Source organism: Podarcis melisellensis (genome assembly GCF_964234715.1).
Source record: "Podarcis melisellensis genome assembly, chromosome: 10".
Classification (NCBI taxonomy): domain Eukaryota; kingdom Metazoa; phylum Chordata; class Lepidosauria; order Squamata; family Lacertidae; genus Podarcis; species Podarcis melisellensis.
Genome location: NC_138542.1, coordinates 26,482,616 through 26,499,292, shown reverse-complemented (window position 1 = coordinate 26,499,292; position 16,677 = coordinate 26,482,616). Strand labels below are relative to the sequence as shown.

Sequence of the window (16,677 nt, the reverse complement as noted above, 5' to 3'; positions counted from 1 at the left end):
AACCTCACTTCTCGCAGTGAAGGAACCACCAGAAGGCCATTGGAAAGTGGAATACTAACTACAAAGTGAAATACTATCATTTTAGCACTATTATATACAATGTGACAACAAAACAAACTCTAAGCATTATGACTGTGATGCATTATTTGTATTCAGTAATTTCTTATTTTGTTTGTTGTATTCCCCCCCATACTACTAATAAAATGCAAGAAAATTCATAGAAATTAAACACACAGGGCTGTATCCAATGCTGTCCATGCATGAGCAGACTTCCATTCGTGCAACAAAACTTCATCTTCCTCTCATTCTTCCTGCACCTCCACCCTTCAGCACCCTCAAAATATGGTCCAGAAAGTTGGGGGGACAACTCTCCAGAATCTCCAGGATAGAAGGTGGAGTGGGGGGCTGCAGGAGGAAGCAGTGACAACTGTTTGCACTCCTCTTCTGTGGACATGTTTGCTGGATGAAAACCTCTTCTGTGTATCACGGGTGCCAATTTTGTATTTCATACATTATTGCTACACGCCCTGAGCCCTTGGGAAATGGGTGGGCAGAATCTATATTTTAGGACAGTTTCTAGTGTGAGCTGGATAGGAGGTGCTTGGTTCTCATTGGCTGAATTCACTGGGAGGCATGATCAGATTTATTTCATACTCACTTCACTTTTTCCAATGTAAGTTAATGGTTGCACTTTGCAAATTCATTGGTCAAACTCTTCCCTCAATGTCTGACAGTAGGAGGCCACATTCTAGGTAAGGTGGGGCGGGGGAATCCTTTACAGAATTCAACATGTTGCTATATTCAGAGTGCATAGGGATGCCCAGCACATCTCAAATGTAGAATAAGCCAGTACTAGCTCTGGTCATGCTCTGACATGAGTCATTTTGCTGATATTATTATAATTTATTGAATTTGTTAATTGCTTTATCTTGCCCAGGAAAATGCAAAGCAATTTACAACCAAATGAACAGACAACACCCCCATCATATAGATGCATTAAAAACAAGAGGAAAAAAGAAATACATTTTTTAAAAAATCCCACCCACTTCTAAAAGGCCACATATAATTAAATGTCAATGGCCTGGTTATAGAGAAAAGCTTTTGCCTGGTGCACTTGGTACCTAAGTGTGTATGTGTGTGTTACATATACTCTCTTCTCAATAGGTTATCAACCAAGGCACTACCACCAAATAGTGGGACCAAGTGAAGGACAAACAAGTATCGTCAAATAGGTTCTCTTTCAGCACACTTGCTGTAGTTGATAAGACCAATCTGGTTGCAAATGTAATTTAAAGGTTCATCACCAATCATTCATGAAGGTACTTCAGTCCAGTTGCAATATCTGGAATCACTAGCTGTAAACAGCATTTGTTTGTTGTCTGTCTCCTAATCCTGTAACTTCCCATGCTTCAATGCTAATCATGATGTCTCCCATGGGACAGCAATTAATCTTTAAGAATGAAATTGTTTTCCAGATTCTCCAAGTAATTTCCTCATGACTCCAGTATTTCTTCTGCTAGTTTTCCATATGGGGCCTATAGAGCTCTTATTGATGCAAGTTCCTGCACTACTTAAATATGTAAAGCTAATCACTCTTGGATCTGATCATTAGGGCATCAGAATATGGTCTAAAGAATGAAGATAGGAATCCAGTCAACTGTCAGGAAAGGAAGAAACAATCGTTTCCCCAAGAGGTTCTGTAGCCTCTTTCCACCACCCTGTACCCTTCCCCAGAGAGTGGACTGCAATCTGTGAGACAAAAGAGAGCACACTGGCTGTCTCCAACTTCCATTTGTTGCAATGACAAATCCATGGAAGGCCTTGCTTACTGAAGCACCTATCTTGAATTAACAGAGAAGAGAGAAGAACTAGCAGAGGCACACTGTTGTCCTCTCATGGTGTTGCAGAGAGCATCCAGGTTAATGTTCTTAGGATTTAATCACCAAAATGGGAAGTGTGTCATGGTTTGAAGGCTTGCAATCAATTTCACCTTCAATTCGTAGATGGGTGGAATAGGTTGGCTGATATGAACAACCTCCAAGTTATTTCTAATTGGCCACAGAGACTACGGGTTTGTTGGTTTAGGCACAATAGGAATCTATAGTTTCTGCAAACTAAGTTCAGAAGTAGGAATTGCAGCATGCCAGGTGAAGAGGAGACAGGAAGAGGATGAGACGACATGTGTTCCTAAGATCCTCCTCTGTTCATGCAGATGATGTCAAAACAAATCTGAACCACCTGAGACAGATACCCAATGATTTCATAATTGCCTCCCTTTGCCTCTAAAGAGATAAAGAATATTAGCAGTACATAGTGTAAAAACTTATCTAGGATGAATGAGGAAAAGTTTGTAAAAACTTGCTTGTTCCAGCAAGCTTTCGAGAACTGACATTTTAAGAAAAAGGCTGGTGCTGTAATGTTTTTATTGGAATTATCTGTATCCTTAAAAGGTCTTTAAATCTTTTGATTTCATTAGTACTTAACTATTTATTTAATGGTTGTCTTTTCTATGTTTTTAACCTGTTTTATTTTACTTGTAAACCCCCTTGAGTCCTGGCCTAGAAAAAAGGTGGGATATAAATAAATAAAATAATGATAATAACAATTCATGTGATCTACAGGTTATTTTTAGTTGTAAATAAACCAAGTGCTCTATTTCATTGAAATATAACATTTTAAAATTATAGCAAGTAGTTAAAAAGGACTTTTGTTTAGGAAATATCTGAAAAATAAACAAGAAACTTGATTTAAGCATTGACTTAAGTTGGCTAGAAATAAATTATCAAGACAGACAGAGAACTACAGATGAAAGGTTTTTAGAAAACTATGAAAAACATTACATTGATAAAGATAAAGTGCATGGCAATAGATAACTTCATTCTGCTACAATGTCATACAACAACCACCATTAACAAACTATTTAGGCCTACTGAATAAGAAGTAGAAATTCAGTATTTTTCTTTACATGGTGATAATCACTCATATACGAAAGCTTCTGATTGTAATTCCCAAGTATATAGTTCATTTGCCAAGTAATGTTTGTTAAGTGTACTGTATAGGAAATGTACAAAGATGAATGAATGAACTGCAATTAAGCTAGACTGTAAAATAGAGGAATTTATCTTACCATTCAGTTTGCTATACTTTGAACATTAGATTTCTAGGATCAAGAACAACCGAGAGTATTGTGGCAACAATGTTAATGACATATGTTTTTATAGGTTAGACAGCAAGTCAGCTAAAAGTGAGAACATGCAAGACTATAGTGCAATATGTTTACACAAAAGTAAGAACAATTAAGTTCAACAGGAGTTTAAAAAGGTAAAGGTAAAGGACCCCTGACAGTTAAGTCCTGTCGCAAACGACTCTGGGGTTGCGGCACTCATCTCCCTTTACTGGCTGAGGGAGCCAATGTTTGTCTGCAGACAGTTTTTCCAGGTCATGTGGCCAGCATGACTAAGCCACTTCTGGCGAAACCAGAGCAGCGCACGGAAACACCATTTAACTTCCCCGCCAGAGTGGTACCTACTTATCTACTTGCACTTTGATGTGCTTTCGAACTGCTAGGTTGGCAGGAGCTGGGACCAAACAATGGGAGCTTACCCCATTGTGGGGATTCAAACCATCGACCTTCCAATCGGCAAGCCCAAGGCTCAGTGGTTTACACCACAGTGCCACCCGCGTCCTCTTAACAGGAGTTTCTCCCAGGTAAATATGTGCTCCTTTGGCACAAAGAAAAGGCTATAACATGGAGAACCTTCCAAGGATGGGCAGGGCCAAAGGCTGAACTGAGGAGGAAGTGGGCAAGGTCACAGACAAAACAAAAATATGAATAAATAACAGCAGCCAGGCATGCATTCAGGTAGGCACACACACAGGTAGGCAGAGATCCTTCTGCCTGATCTTTAAGAATAAAAATAGCATTTCACCCCCACACACCCAAGAGCTGGAGTGGGTAGAAATGCTATTTTAACTCTTAGCGATCAGCACTTCACTTATCTTAGTGCTGTGGGAGTACAGCACTATGAGCAGAGATAAATCTCTGCCTGCTACTTTTTACTATCGAAGAGTGGGCAGAAGTTTGTCTCTGATTTCAGTGCTAAGCTGCACAGCTTCAAGATAAGACATTATCCGATCTCTGCTCACAGCACTGTGATGCTTAGCACTAAGATCAGATGTAAGATATCCCTTGTCTCAGCACTTAGCCTGGACATAACAGATCTATGCCCCAGATGTCAAGTGGGTATGATTTTCCCCAAACAGCCTCATGAGGCATGCCAGGTCTGTGTGCCACAGGGTTTGCCACAGCTGACGTATAGGATTTCAGGCTACCGGCTCCCAGGTTAGGTGGGAAAAAAATCAGAGGCACAAAAGTATTTCTCTACCACCCCTGAGAAGAGAAGACTCCCTGGAAAATACCCTGATTTGGGGAAAGATTGAGGGCACAAGGAGAAGGGGATGATAGAGGACAAGATGGTTGGACAGTGTTCTCGAAGCTACCAGCATGAGTTTGATCAAACTGTGGGAGGCAGTGGAAGACAGGAGTGCCTGGCGTGCTCTGGTCCATGGGGTCACGAAGAGTCGGACTCGACTAAACGACTAAACAACAACAACAACAACAACCACCCCTCAAGCAAATATCAAGGCAGAACTACATATTGCAAGCGGAATTAAAGCAGCATCAGAAAGGGGTAATATTGAGAAGCAAAATGGTACGTGGCAGAAGGTCTCAACCATCGTCTTGCAACCGTGTTACTTCAGTACAAATTGTTCCCAAGTTTCCCTCCTCCAACTGGAGTTACAGATGCATGTTTACTCCTGCAAACATTTGTTAAAGGACTTTGTGGTACACGAAGCAGCCAGGGTGATTTAAAGTGGAGGAGCACATTCTTTTCATGCTGCTACTGTACTCAAAATCACCAACTCCCAGAGTAACTTTTGTCATGTGTGTTTGTGTAGAATGTGAAGCTCTAGTCTCATGCTGTCTTGGAATAATTATGCTTCGCTGTCTTCCCAACTGAAAATGGAAGACATTGTAGTTGCAAAATTTTTTGCAGGACCCTCTGATGCTACACAAAAATGTTGTGCAACCTACTGCTGCTGCTGTCCACCCCATATGTTGTACCCCAATACAGTGGCGTAGCGTGGGTTGTCAGCACCCGGGGCAAGGCAAGTAATTTGCACCCCCTAACCCGTGGATTTTAGCACTCCAGTGCGAGCGCCCCCCCCAGATGTTGTGGCCGGCCCTCCTGCACCCCCCCACGCTACGCCACTGGGGCTGGGGGCGAGCGAAGGAGCCAACGACACCCCCCCTTAAGGCTCAGCAGGAATTTATTAAATTTATTATTTGCAGAGCCCCCGCGAGCCGAGGCAGCCGAAGCCCCCTCCCCTCGGGCGCCTCCCCGCCCCCTCCTCTCCTTGGGCTGTAGGTGGAGTCCGCGCTCCGAGGCGCTCCAGATCCGGGCTTGGCGAGCGCCTCGCCTCCTCCCGGCCGGGTACTGGGGCTTCCAGCCGCGCTCCGTCCTCCCCCCCCCCCGTGGCTGAGACTTGCACTGAGAGCCGGAGCCAGCGGCGCCCCCTTCCGCCGGGAGACCCTCGCCCGCCCGCCGGCTTCCTCTCGGAGGGTTTTGGGGAGCGCAGGGCGAGGCGAGGCCCCTCGGAGCTCTCCTTCCTCCCCATCGGCAGAAGCAGCCGCTGCCTGTGGCTGGGCCGAGGGGATGGTGGCGGCGGCGGGGTGCGGAGGCTGCCCGTGCCCAGCCAGGCGTCGGTGGCGGCGTCGGTGCTGCTGCAGCGGCTGCTCCTCCTGCGAGCAGTGAGTGGGCGCAGCGGCGGCGGCGGCGGCGGGGAGCCCGGCGGAGGAAGGAACTTGTCCCTTCCCTCTGGACTCGCGCCCCCCCGGATGTTGCGCCCGGTGCGGCCGGCACCCCTGGCACCCCCCATGCTACGCCACTGCCCCAATACTTCTTACTGTTCTCTTCCCTTTATTGCTATGTTCTGTCAGAGAAATACAGTGCAGCTCTACTTTAGCTACATGTATACTTTTGGCTACAATCATTTGGATGAATCTGAATCACATAGTGAACTGAACACAGTGAGAAACATGAAATGGAATCAGTTCCTTTTTGAACATGCTGAACTATAACTAGTTCCTTTTTCAAATAAACTTTCCAAGCTCTGTATGGCCGTACTCACATCTTGCTTTGGCTCAGTTCTTTCCTCACAACCCAATGGCTCAATGGACCTTCATGGAAGAAGTTTATCCACTAATGCTTTGGCATGAGAACAAACAGAGTTAAGCTGTAGCTGCTATAAAGCCATGTGGTACTTCTCTAGTTAGACAAAACAGCAGCTATAGTAACAGGGGAAAGGCAGAATAGTAGGAAAAGGCACCCAGTGCCATGAATGCTGCCTGTACATTCCTGATGAAAAAAATGTGTGATTAAAAAGAAGGGTTTCACTTTATGGGAAATGGGACTGATGAACCAGCATGGGCAAGGATGATAGGCAAGGTAGCTAAGAGCCCATACAACACGGGGACGCAGAAGGAGCTGTGGTCTAAACCACCGAGCCTTTTGGACTTGCCGATTGGAAGGTCAGCGGTTCGAATCCATGCAACGGGGTGAGCTCCCATTGCTCTGTCCCAACTCCTGCCAACCTAGCAGTTCGAAAGCACGCCAGTGCAAGTGGATAAATAGGTACCACTGTGGCAGGAAGGTAAACGTGTTTGCGTGAGCTCTGGTTTCCATCATGGTTTAGTCATGCTGGCCACATGACCTGGAAAGCTGTCTGCGGACAAACACTGACTCCCTTGGCCTGAAAGTGAGATGAGCACCGCAACCCCAGAGTCGCCTTTGACTGGACTTAACCATCTAGGGGTCCTTTACCTTTTTACCTTTCCCTGGTAGCTAAGAGCCCACACAACAGGGTCAATTCAAGACATAAGGATTAGGATCAGGCAGCCAGAAACTAGTTGAGAAATCTGTGGGACCTCAGCTTTGAATCTTTTGACATATCACTAACTTTTAGGGTGCTTTGGGCACCCTATGCAAGGTCCCTTGGACAGCCCTGTTTGTGAAAGGGTACAAAATTTGCAGAATGGAAGAAATATATTGGGGTAAGAAAACACAACCCTGCTAGTGAGGCAGTCAAATTACATTCTCCCTCCTGATCAACCACACTTATTGGAAGGTTGTGTTTGGGACAAAATGTGAAGAGGGATGTACATTCTGAATGAATTGAGACTAATGCAATTTGGCTAAAAATTATCTGCAACTGGGTTTACTTCCAACCATCTGCCTGACTTTATTTTCAACGGGATGCATATTTTGAGGCATATTCAAATACGCAGCCTCCTCATTGACATTCTCACTCATCTAGGCATGCATAAATGGTATGTGACTAGAGTTAGCTAGATCAGGGGGAAAGGCTGGACACACAGCTTTGGTAGACAATGAAACTTCCAATACAGTGTGGCAACATAGAAGTATTTCCACGTTTCCTAGGCAACAGGGGGAACATTTGCTCTCTGCTACCATACAGACTGAAAATAATAGGAGTGTTTTCATTTACCTTTAGTGATGTCATAAAAGCAACCAAATCTTACTGGCTATGTGACACCATGATATCATTATGTTCATTACGTGATCCCTGAATGGCTGAAATTGTGCTATGAATTAGACGGAATCCCAGAATTGGCAACATATTAGGGCTGTGGTGCAAAAAACAAACAAACACAAAGCACCTCTCAGATGGGAGTTTTCTCAACAGGGTTTGAAAAGCAGACTTTTAATCAAATCATAAATTGACCTTTGTGAAAATTCTGCATAATGCTCATTTTGACAACTATGCTCACCACATTTAACCTAATGTCATATTAATGAACTATTTCCAGCTGCAAATTGTTTAGTAAATGCTTATTGTGCATTTCTCACATCAACTTTGAATCCTTATTCCTATTTTATAGATGTAAAACTAAAGGGGGCATCGGTTATCCAAGACCATACTCTATGGCAGAGTTTGGAACTGAATCCAAGTCTTCCACAGACTTGGACGTACAGTTGTAAGAAAGAGAATGTGGAAAAAAACAGGATTGCTTTCTTGCAAATAACATAGCTCACATTAGTCTCATGGCAATATTATCATTTTTGTTTTTGTATAGCAGAATGGAACATTCTTTTGTGACAGAGGTTGCTAGCGGGGAACACCTCTCTGAAATATGCTTGATCTGACATGTGATCATAGAGCTGCATATATACTGGAGCAAAAACAGAAACTAACTCAAAGATACACATAGTAACAGCTAGAAAAAAGCATAACACTACAGTACTGCTTTCTTTTAAAGCCTTTATCAGTGACATTTCCCCCACAATCCAGAATGCAAAAAGCTGGGGGTTTGCCTGTATACTGCTCTCCTGGAAGACTCACACAGATTCTTCTAGGGATTATACCTTATCAGGTAAATACCAGGGTTAAAGTGAAAGTGGTAATTCATTTCCCTCCTCTGTCATTTCTTTATCATGAAAGCTGCAACCTCTGGCAGAGGAGGAAACAAACAAGTCAGAGGATGAATACCTCTGGAATCCCCCAACAATGGCAGACACTTTTGCATGCTTAAAAAGCTTTAGTATTCAGTGTCAACTTCAAGCAAATTTCACAAAAATGAACTTAATATATCCCCCAGCTGCAATGTAGTTAAGATATTCCTTGTGAAATTCAGACGGAGGCTTGATCTGTTTTCTTATAGCATGGTCCGGCTTCTTTGATCTGCAGTACTGTAATCTACTGAGCTATTTACATTTTGTATTTTTAAAGGTCTCTTTGGCTACTTGCAGTCGGAAGGGAGGAGGGTGGGAGGAGAGAAGTAGCGCTACTTTCCTATTCCCTATCTTGCAACTGTCAGGGAAAAAAAGCAATGATGGAATTACTTCTAAACTGAAGGAAAGTGTTCCACCTAGAGTCCATTTTCTGAGCTGAAAGCAACTGACAGGTTATCTGCCTTCGGATGCTATTTTTAGTATTTGGGAAGTACTTGATTCTTTGTGGGGGGAAGATGGTATTAAAAAGAAGCAGAGATATTGTCCCTGGTTATAATTGACAATGTTAATCTTCTTTTTCCCCTCCATGGTGATAAAAAAGTCATTTTTATATTTAATTAATGCAGGGGATCGTTTTGGAAACTGGCTAATGAGGCTCTGATCACATTACCATGAAAATGTGCATTAACTCTGCAACTGAGGAGGATGTTTCATGTGTAGAGAATCCACTTTGTAATTAGTCCACTGTGAAATGAATCACGTCAGGAAGAATTTGAAGGGGGGAAATAGAAGAAAAACAGTAGGCAATGGGTACTTAGTCACTGCTGTGCCAACAGACCACCAACATTCTACACTGATTTGTCCTCAATCCTTAGTTCGTCATCTACAGTGCAGTCAAAACCTGGAAGTGCTCAGCCTCTGTCAACAGTGACATGCCAAAGCATGGGAGAATTACAAAGAGGAAGAGAACAGATGCTGAGGCACTAAACTTTCATCTGCCAGATTTCCAGAGCAAAAGCCAAATCAAAACGAAATCCACACAATTCAAGCATGGGTGCAATAGGACTTGTGCAAAATTACAATCTATTAGGGTAACATTTATTTTCTTCATCTCTCCCTTCTTATTCTAATTGCACAACAAGCCCGTGTTATCAGATTACAGAAATATTCCTGCTGTTGGGACACTGACTTAAGTAAGGACATGATAAATCAAGCTCTCTGACTAATATTGAGGAACAGTACAAAGGACAGAGTAATGACCGATAAAAGCATCCTTTAAAACCAGGCAGCTCAACCCCTATTCAAAACGAGAGGAAGAAAAAGAGCTCTGATAATTTACTGTTAAACAAAACAGTCATTTCTAATTAAAAAGAGCTATCTCTATAGCCTTGGTAGCACATGCTAAGCCATAAAACTTCGTCCAGTAAACTTCTTGAAAGCACTTGAGACCCAAGTGCTGGCAAATCCTACCTGTTAAATCCTAACAGCTGCAAAAGTGTCATCTGTGTAACTGATAGACAATCCACTTCCCAAATCTAAAGATTCTCTATGCACATTACGATATGGTTCAATGATAACACATGTCTCTGGCTGAGAATTTGGCAAAAAAAGATGTACAGCAATTTTAAAAGAAACACACAGGGAGTCAAATATGCAATCACACACACACACACCAAAACACAAAATCAACACCCCCTCATTTTCACCAAGTGCTTTGCAAACAGAACAAAATTACAGAGCTTCTTACAAAAACCTTCTGCACTCACCTGGGAAACTTCATAAAGCAGTTTGTAGTGTTCCTCCCTCTTCTGAAAACTGCACAAATTGCAACCCATTCTAGTAAGAAATAATGAAAGAGCAAGGCTTCTAATTTCCCAAGGACTGAGAGGCAAATGCACTGACAGGGAAGCACCCTCCAGACTTGACTACTGTTTTTCATCAGTCTCTCCGGTGCAGGAACACAGACACGCCACTGTTAGCTGGAAGCACAAGCCAGGGTAGTGTGTGTAAGCAGCAGCAAGCTCTTCTTCTTCTTCCCCAAGTATCTTACACTCACGTATACACACAGACATACACAGAGTTTCATCTCAGTTCGCAGCAACACTCCCCCTGTCTTTGCATCAGTGCACATGACTACACAGATTCCAGCTCATGAATATTAATAGAGCCTCATTGATTATTTATGACAGAACGTGTTAGCAGGGAGGGGTGTCATAGCTGCCGCTGATAACAGATGAATATTTACTAATTAAGAAGCAAATGTACTGTGGTTAAACAAAATACACGTGCCGCTAACACTTTTGTTTATTAAAGGTGGAGCACGTAAGGGGTACCTTTTTTGAACAACAGCAACAACATTTGCCCTTTACCTTTAGGATCAAAGGGATAATATGCATGAGTAGTAATTTTTTGGGAAACATTCTCGGGTTAGGATAGCTCTCCAGCGTGGGCAATAAAATTATGGCACTTGTTTTCAAGTACATGTTTATTATCCCCTCCCAACTTAATGGGGAAAAATTGGTTATTTTTCTTAACAGCTGAACCAAGCAAGACAGAAAAAAGAAAATAAATCCAGATGGTTGTACTACATTCTTTATTTGCGTAGTACTATCAGATCTGCCAAAATACTAAAATTAGAAGGAAGTGTGTTCTAACATTCTGCAATACATAGATGTACCACTTCTAGCATTTATAACTCACTTGCTCGTAGAGATCTCAATGCCCTCTTCTATTTACAGTATTTTAATTCACTCTGCATATATGTGTATCAAACATGCACATATATAATAGTATGTATATCCAAATCTTGTACCATTATCTCCAGTACATTCATTTGGAAGCAGCGCCCATTGATTTTAGTGGAATGTACTTCTAATCAATCTGAAAGATTGCACGGTCACCTGTAAAAGCATCTATGGAAACTTGTCTTCCATGCATGGGTTGCTCGCATGGATGCAGAGTTGCATGCGAATTATGAGGGGGAGGAATCCCATCAATACTTTTGCAGTTCAGTGGTATAAATGTGATTCTGTCACATGTGCATGACTGCTAAGATAGTTGATACTGCCACATTTGATCAGCTGTATGGATTTGAGAGATGGCCTTATAAGCACCTTCTTTCCTTCTGCCTTCAACAGGTGATCAATGCAGTTAAAAGCTGGTTTTTTGGGTGGGTTGTTGTTGTTTTTTAAAGAAAGAAAAATCTGTTTGCTAGTAGTGAAGATCTTTGGACTGGGCCCAACGGAGCTGTAATGGCGGTGCAGAAATGGGGTGTGTGTGGGGGAAATAACCTAAAACTTAATTTCTGCTGAAATCAATGCGGCTTCCTTACATGCTACTTTAAAAAAAAGAATTGGGGTGCTAGATAAATAACTCTCCTAATTAATTTGCACAATGGGGCATAAATTTTTGAATAACCAGGGATGGAAATATAACTTTAATGTGAACATGAATTAAAGTAATTATGTATATGATCTTTATTTTTAAATATTAAAAAGCTTCTGTAAGAGCTTGCCACAAAGCCTAATTTTGCCATTTGTCAATTAGCTTTTTATAGCTCTATGGTTCTCTCTATTCGCATAAAAACAAGGACACATTTAAATGAAACTTAGATCTTTTAAAAAGTGCAAATTCCTCACATTTAAATCCAATCACAATGTCATATGTTATATAGAATGCAGCTCATAAGTGTACTTCTTAAAAAATAAACTCACATCATGGTAAAAATCTGGTCCTTTTCCATGATTTCTTTTGTTTAAAACCAGTGCTATCTGACACATTCACTAATTAAATATAGCTGGCTCTTGTTCTGAAAAGTCTTAAACTTAATGGGATGCCAGGTGGACTCTGGTGCAAAAAATAATTACTTTATAGCCAATGAAATCAGTCAAGTTAATCTTGACATTGGCTCCTAATATGCTTAATTGATAAACTACTGCAGGGTTTTTGTTTTTGTTTTTTTCCTCAAAAAGTGCTTTGTAAAATGTGTGGTTTTTTTTAAAAAAAATCAATACTAGGAAATGATCCTAATGAGTACTAATTGTTAACAAATTGGCTTTGCATCTAGCAGCACCTCAAACACCACCAATGCAGCATGGAAAGCAGACCCACAGCCATACACTGCTTATCATTCCTTTCCCTTGAGATGTAATAATCCGATTTTCTGGGCCTTGATTTTAACCTAACTGGCTGGATCAAAGCCAGGGAGGGCAACCTATTTAGAAACAGCTTCACTGATGTCAATGTGGCATCAAGGGTGTCAATATGGCACATGTAAGTACCGCTATGCAAATAACAAACGAACCTGCGCCCAGCTAAAAATGAAATTTCACATGCTCAATAAATGAACTTAAAAGTTTATAGAAGTAACTGCATATTTAAGGTTTGTATGTGTCAAACCATGCAAGACGGAAACTGTGCCAGCTCTAAGCGTCAAGAATAAAATATGAAATTTCCCTGTGGTCCACATGTTCCCAAAGAAGGGTTGCCCCATAATCTTTATTTTAAGGAACATGTAGATAGAACATGATGGGATGCGGGTGGCGCTGTGGGTTAAACCACAGAGCCCAGGACTTGCCGATCAGAAGGTTCGAATCTCCATGACGGGGTGAGCTCCTGTTGCTCAGTCCCTGCTCCTGCCAACCTAGCAGTTCAAAAACATGTCAAAGTGCAAGTAGATCAATAGGTACCGCTCCAGCGGGAAGGTAAATGGCATTTCTGTGCGCTGTTCACCAGAAGTGGCTTAGTCATGCTGGCCACATGACTCGGAAGCTGTATGCCGGCTCCCTCGGCCAATAAAGCGAGATGAGCGCCGCAACCCCAGAGTCGGTCACGACTGGACCTAATGGTCAGGGGTCCCTTCAACTTTTTAGATAGAACATCACAGTCCAATAGAGCATGATTGGTCATAGGAAAGAACTTTTTGCATGTCACAGGCACAACTGACACTGAGTGTAGGGCCAAAGCTCACACAGAGAAATTCTGCTTACCTGGACTGTGGGCAGCAATTACGGTGCAGCTCACTTCAATCACCAGGGCTCCTTTCCCTGCTTCCAATGGCTGATGGTTGAAGCTGTGGCCTCTCCCACCAGCCAGTGGGGTGGGAGCAGTTTTTAATTTAGCCCGCCAATGAAAATTACTCATCATGGGTGGGCTCCGGAGGCTGGCACAGTTGAGATGTAGCTGAATGAAGAGTCCTGCAGGGTCTTCATTCTGGTCTGCTTCCCAGGCATAAATTAAGCCCACCACCGAGGTGTTTCTGTCCATACACCCAGAAGGGGGTGAGAGGCCACAGCTCTCCTCAAGGCTGGGAGTAGAATGTTGTATTATTTTATTGTTGTTAGCCGCCCTGAGCTCGGCTTCGGCTGGGGGGAGCAGGATATAAATAAAAATTATTATTATTATTATTATTATTATTTATTATGGGCTGCTCCTATTTGATGTATGTCGCACGGCAGTCCTATCCCAGGATCAACTCCCAGGTTAGCAGTCAGCAGGCAAGCTGACTGATTCTAGAAACACCCAGTGCCTGAGCCAAAACTCACATCTGTAATCCATAAAGTTGTGGCCTATTACAATCTAAGAAGTTGTCCTGCGATTCCTTTCCTTCTGCTATCATGGCACCCCAGTGGCAGGCTCACTGTGTCTGGGCACACAACTGTGCTTAACTTACAGCAGCTGTCCCATTCTCTTATTTATTTGTACAGTGGTACCTCAGGTTACAAAGGCTTCAGGTTACAGACACTTCAGGTTACAGACTCCGCTAACCCAGAAATAGTACCTCGGGTTAAGAACTTTGCTTCAGGATGAGAACAGAAATCATACGGCGGCAACGGGAGGCCCCATTAGCTAAAGTGGTACCTCAGGTTAAGAACAGTTTCAGGTTAAGAATGGACCTCCAGAATGAATTAAGTTCTTAACCCGAGGTACCACTGTATAGCACTCTTAAATTAAAAATGTGTAAGATAGTCCACAATTATTTATAACCCCCACAAAAAATACCAATGTAACAGTTAGCAACAATATAAGGTAGTTCTGAAAACTATCAAGGCAGGATTTTTAAAAAAAAACAAAAACCAGCAAATATTAAGAGCTTCAGAAAAGAAACAAACATGACACTTAGCAGGTATTAGGATAGATACCAAGTGAACTGCATTTTGCACTAGATGCAGGTTTTTACTAGGCGTCAGAAACATAATGTGAAGTGCAGCAATCCAATATTGTTGTTATCAGAGCACAAATTACTGTCTGGATAGGCTGCCTACAATGACCTTGAAATGGTGAAGGGCACTCCATGCCACTCGGGCCACTTGTGGTGCCAAGAGACAACAGTAGATCCAGAAAGACCCCAAAACTACAGGCCCACTCACTCAGAAGGAGTGTGACCCTATTGGCACCATTTACTTATACTAATTTTTTCCTCCTCTAATGCTTGGAATATTATTTGGAATATAAAACACGAGGGCATAGAACTTACTTGTGCTACTACCACCAATAACTTCCTCCTCCCCGCCCTCCGTGGGTTGAATCCAACTAAGTTCTGTTCAGAGCAGACCAACTGAAATGGGACCAAGTTAGTCATGTCCATAGCTGTCAACGTTTCCCTTTTTTAAAGGGAAATTCCTTTATTCCGAATAGGATTCCTCGCATGAAAAGCGAAAAGCTGACAGCTATGGTCATGTCCACTAATTTCAATGGGTCATATGACTAGCACGGGATGTAACCCAATTATTTCACTCAGCTTTCGTTATGTCTGTACCTGTTTCATTTGAGCTGCTTCCAACCTGACAAATCTCTTACCAATAAAACACACGTGCGGGAAAGATACTGTAAACTTTCCATAGATCCATATGTACACAATATGGAAATTTGCAGCTGGTTGGGGCTACCTAATTTGTGCATTTCATGAATATGGAAAACACAACCGATACGTGTTGGGACTAACTTGGGTTGTCCTCCATGGAAATGCTTTTCATGCCAGAATTTCGTCACGTAGGGATGAAATTTGTTATGTAGGAATACTTCCTGTAGGCATCTGATGAGCCACTGTGAGAATAGAATGCTAGACAGACCTTTGGCCTGATGCAGCATGACTTTTCTTATGTTTTGTTCTTAAGCAGCCTTTCAATTCTGACATATGTGCTCGATTCATTTATCTACCCTTGTCTTATACAAAGCAGAGGTTTTGTTTTCTATTTACAGATATCTAATCGGCTGAGGATTCAAGTCTGAGAAAAATTATTTCTTAAAGAAAAATATTGCATGATATTCTGAGGTTCATCAAAGATGCTGTTTTCATTACATGTATGCTCAAAGCTACTAACCCACTTATGTAAGGATGCAAACACTGAGGCGTATCATAATTGGATTAAAGATTACATTGGAAATACTGCCTTTTAAGAAGTCCTTTCCTTTCCTTTTACAAAAGATATTAAAACACAATCAACCACTTTGTATTCAATATGCAATTCGAAGAGGAATGAATTATTCAACAAGCTTCCTGATTGAGCAATTTCTTCTCTACGTCACCTCTAATGTGATGTCACCTCAAAGGTCCATCAAAGCATAGAGGCACACTAAGAACCAGCTAAGGAAAGCACTAAAACTCCTGAAGGATAAAATTTAATTGCTTTTTTAATGCAGAAAGTGGTTTTAACCCCAACAAAAAAGTGAATTTCTTATGTACTAAGCAGCAGTGGCTTATTCTGTCAGGTTTGCAGTCAAAATGATGAGGGGGCTTGTATTTCTTGAATAATTCTGACTATGTTTTATTACACTGTGTATCTTGAACACATTTACTCCTGTAGAAACACTGTCATTGTTCAGCCCAATCTTTTGAAGGCTTACTTGGAAGTCCCGTTTGTTTTATATAACCAATTGTTTAAGAGACCAAGTTTTCACCTCCTGATTTACGTGTGGCCATTATTTAATTGCCTTTAAAATCTGATACATTTCATATTTCAACTCTTTAAAATATATTTTTTAAAAAGATTGCTACTTCCATAAACATTAAAACTGATTTTTTTGAAATTTTGATGCCACTCTTGAAGTATAATGCTCTTAACTGAAGTCTTAACTGAGCTATGTACAGTGGTACCTTGGGTTACAGACACTTCAGGATACAGACTCCGCTAACCCAGGAATA

At 41.9% G+C, this 16,677-nt stretch overlaps 1 protein-coding gene across 3 annotated transcripts in view; it reads right to left on the bottom strand.

The window, feature by feature from the left end:
- PDZRN4 (PDZ domain containing ring finger 4) overlaps window positions 1-16,677 on the bottom strand; it is a gene marked incomplete at its 5' end in the record, with an annotated part of 217,214 nt that overhangs the window by 101,489 nt on the left and 99,048 nt on the right. The window contains one exon of one of the 3 annotated variants that reach the window (XM_081928956.1): window positions 10,301-10,628. The exons of the other annotated variants lie outside the window; for them this stretch is intronic. Coding sequence (XP_081785082.1) covers window positions 10,301-10,369 — 69 coding nt within the window. Of the gene's footprint in view, window positions 1-10,300; window positions 10,629-16,677 lie in introns of those variants that run through there. 3 annotated transcript variants of the gene reach the window in all.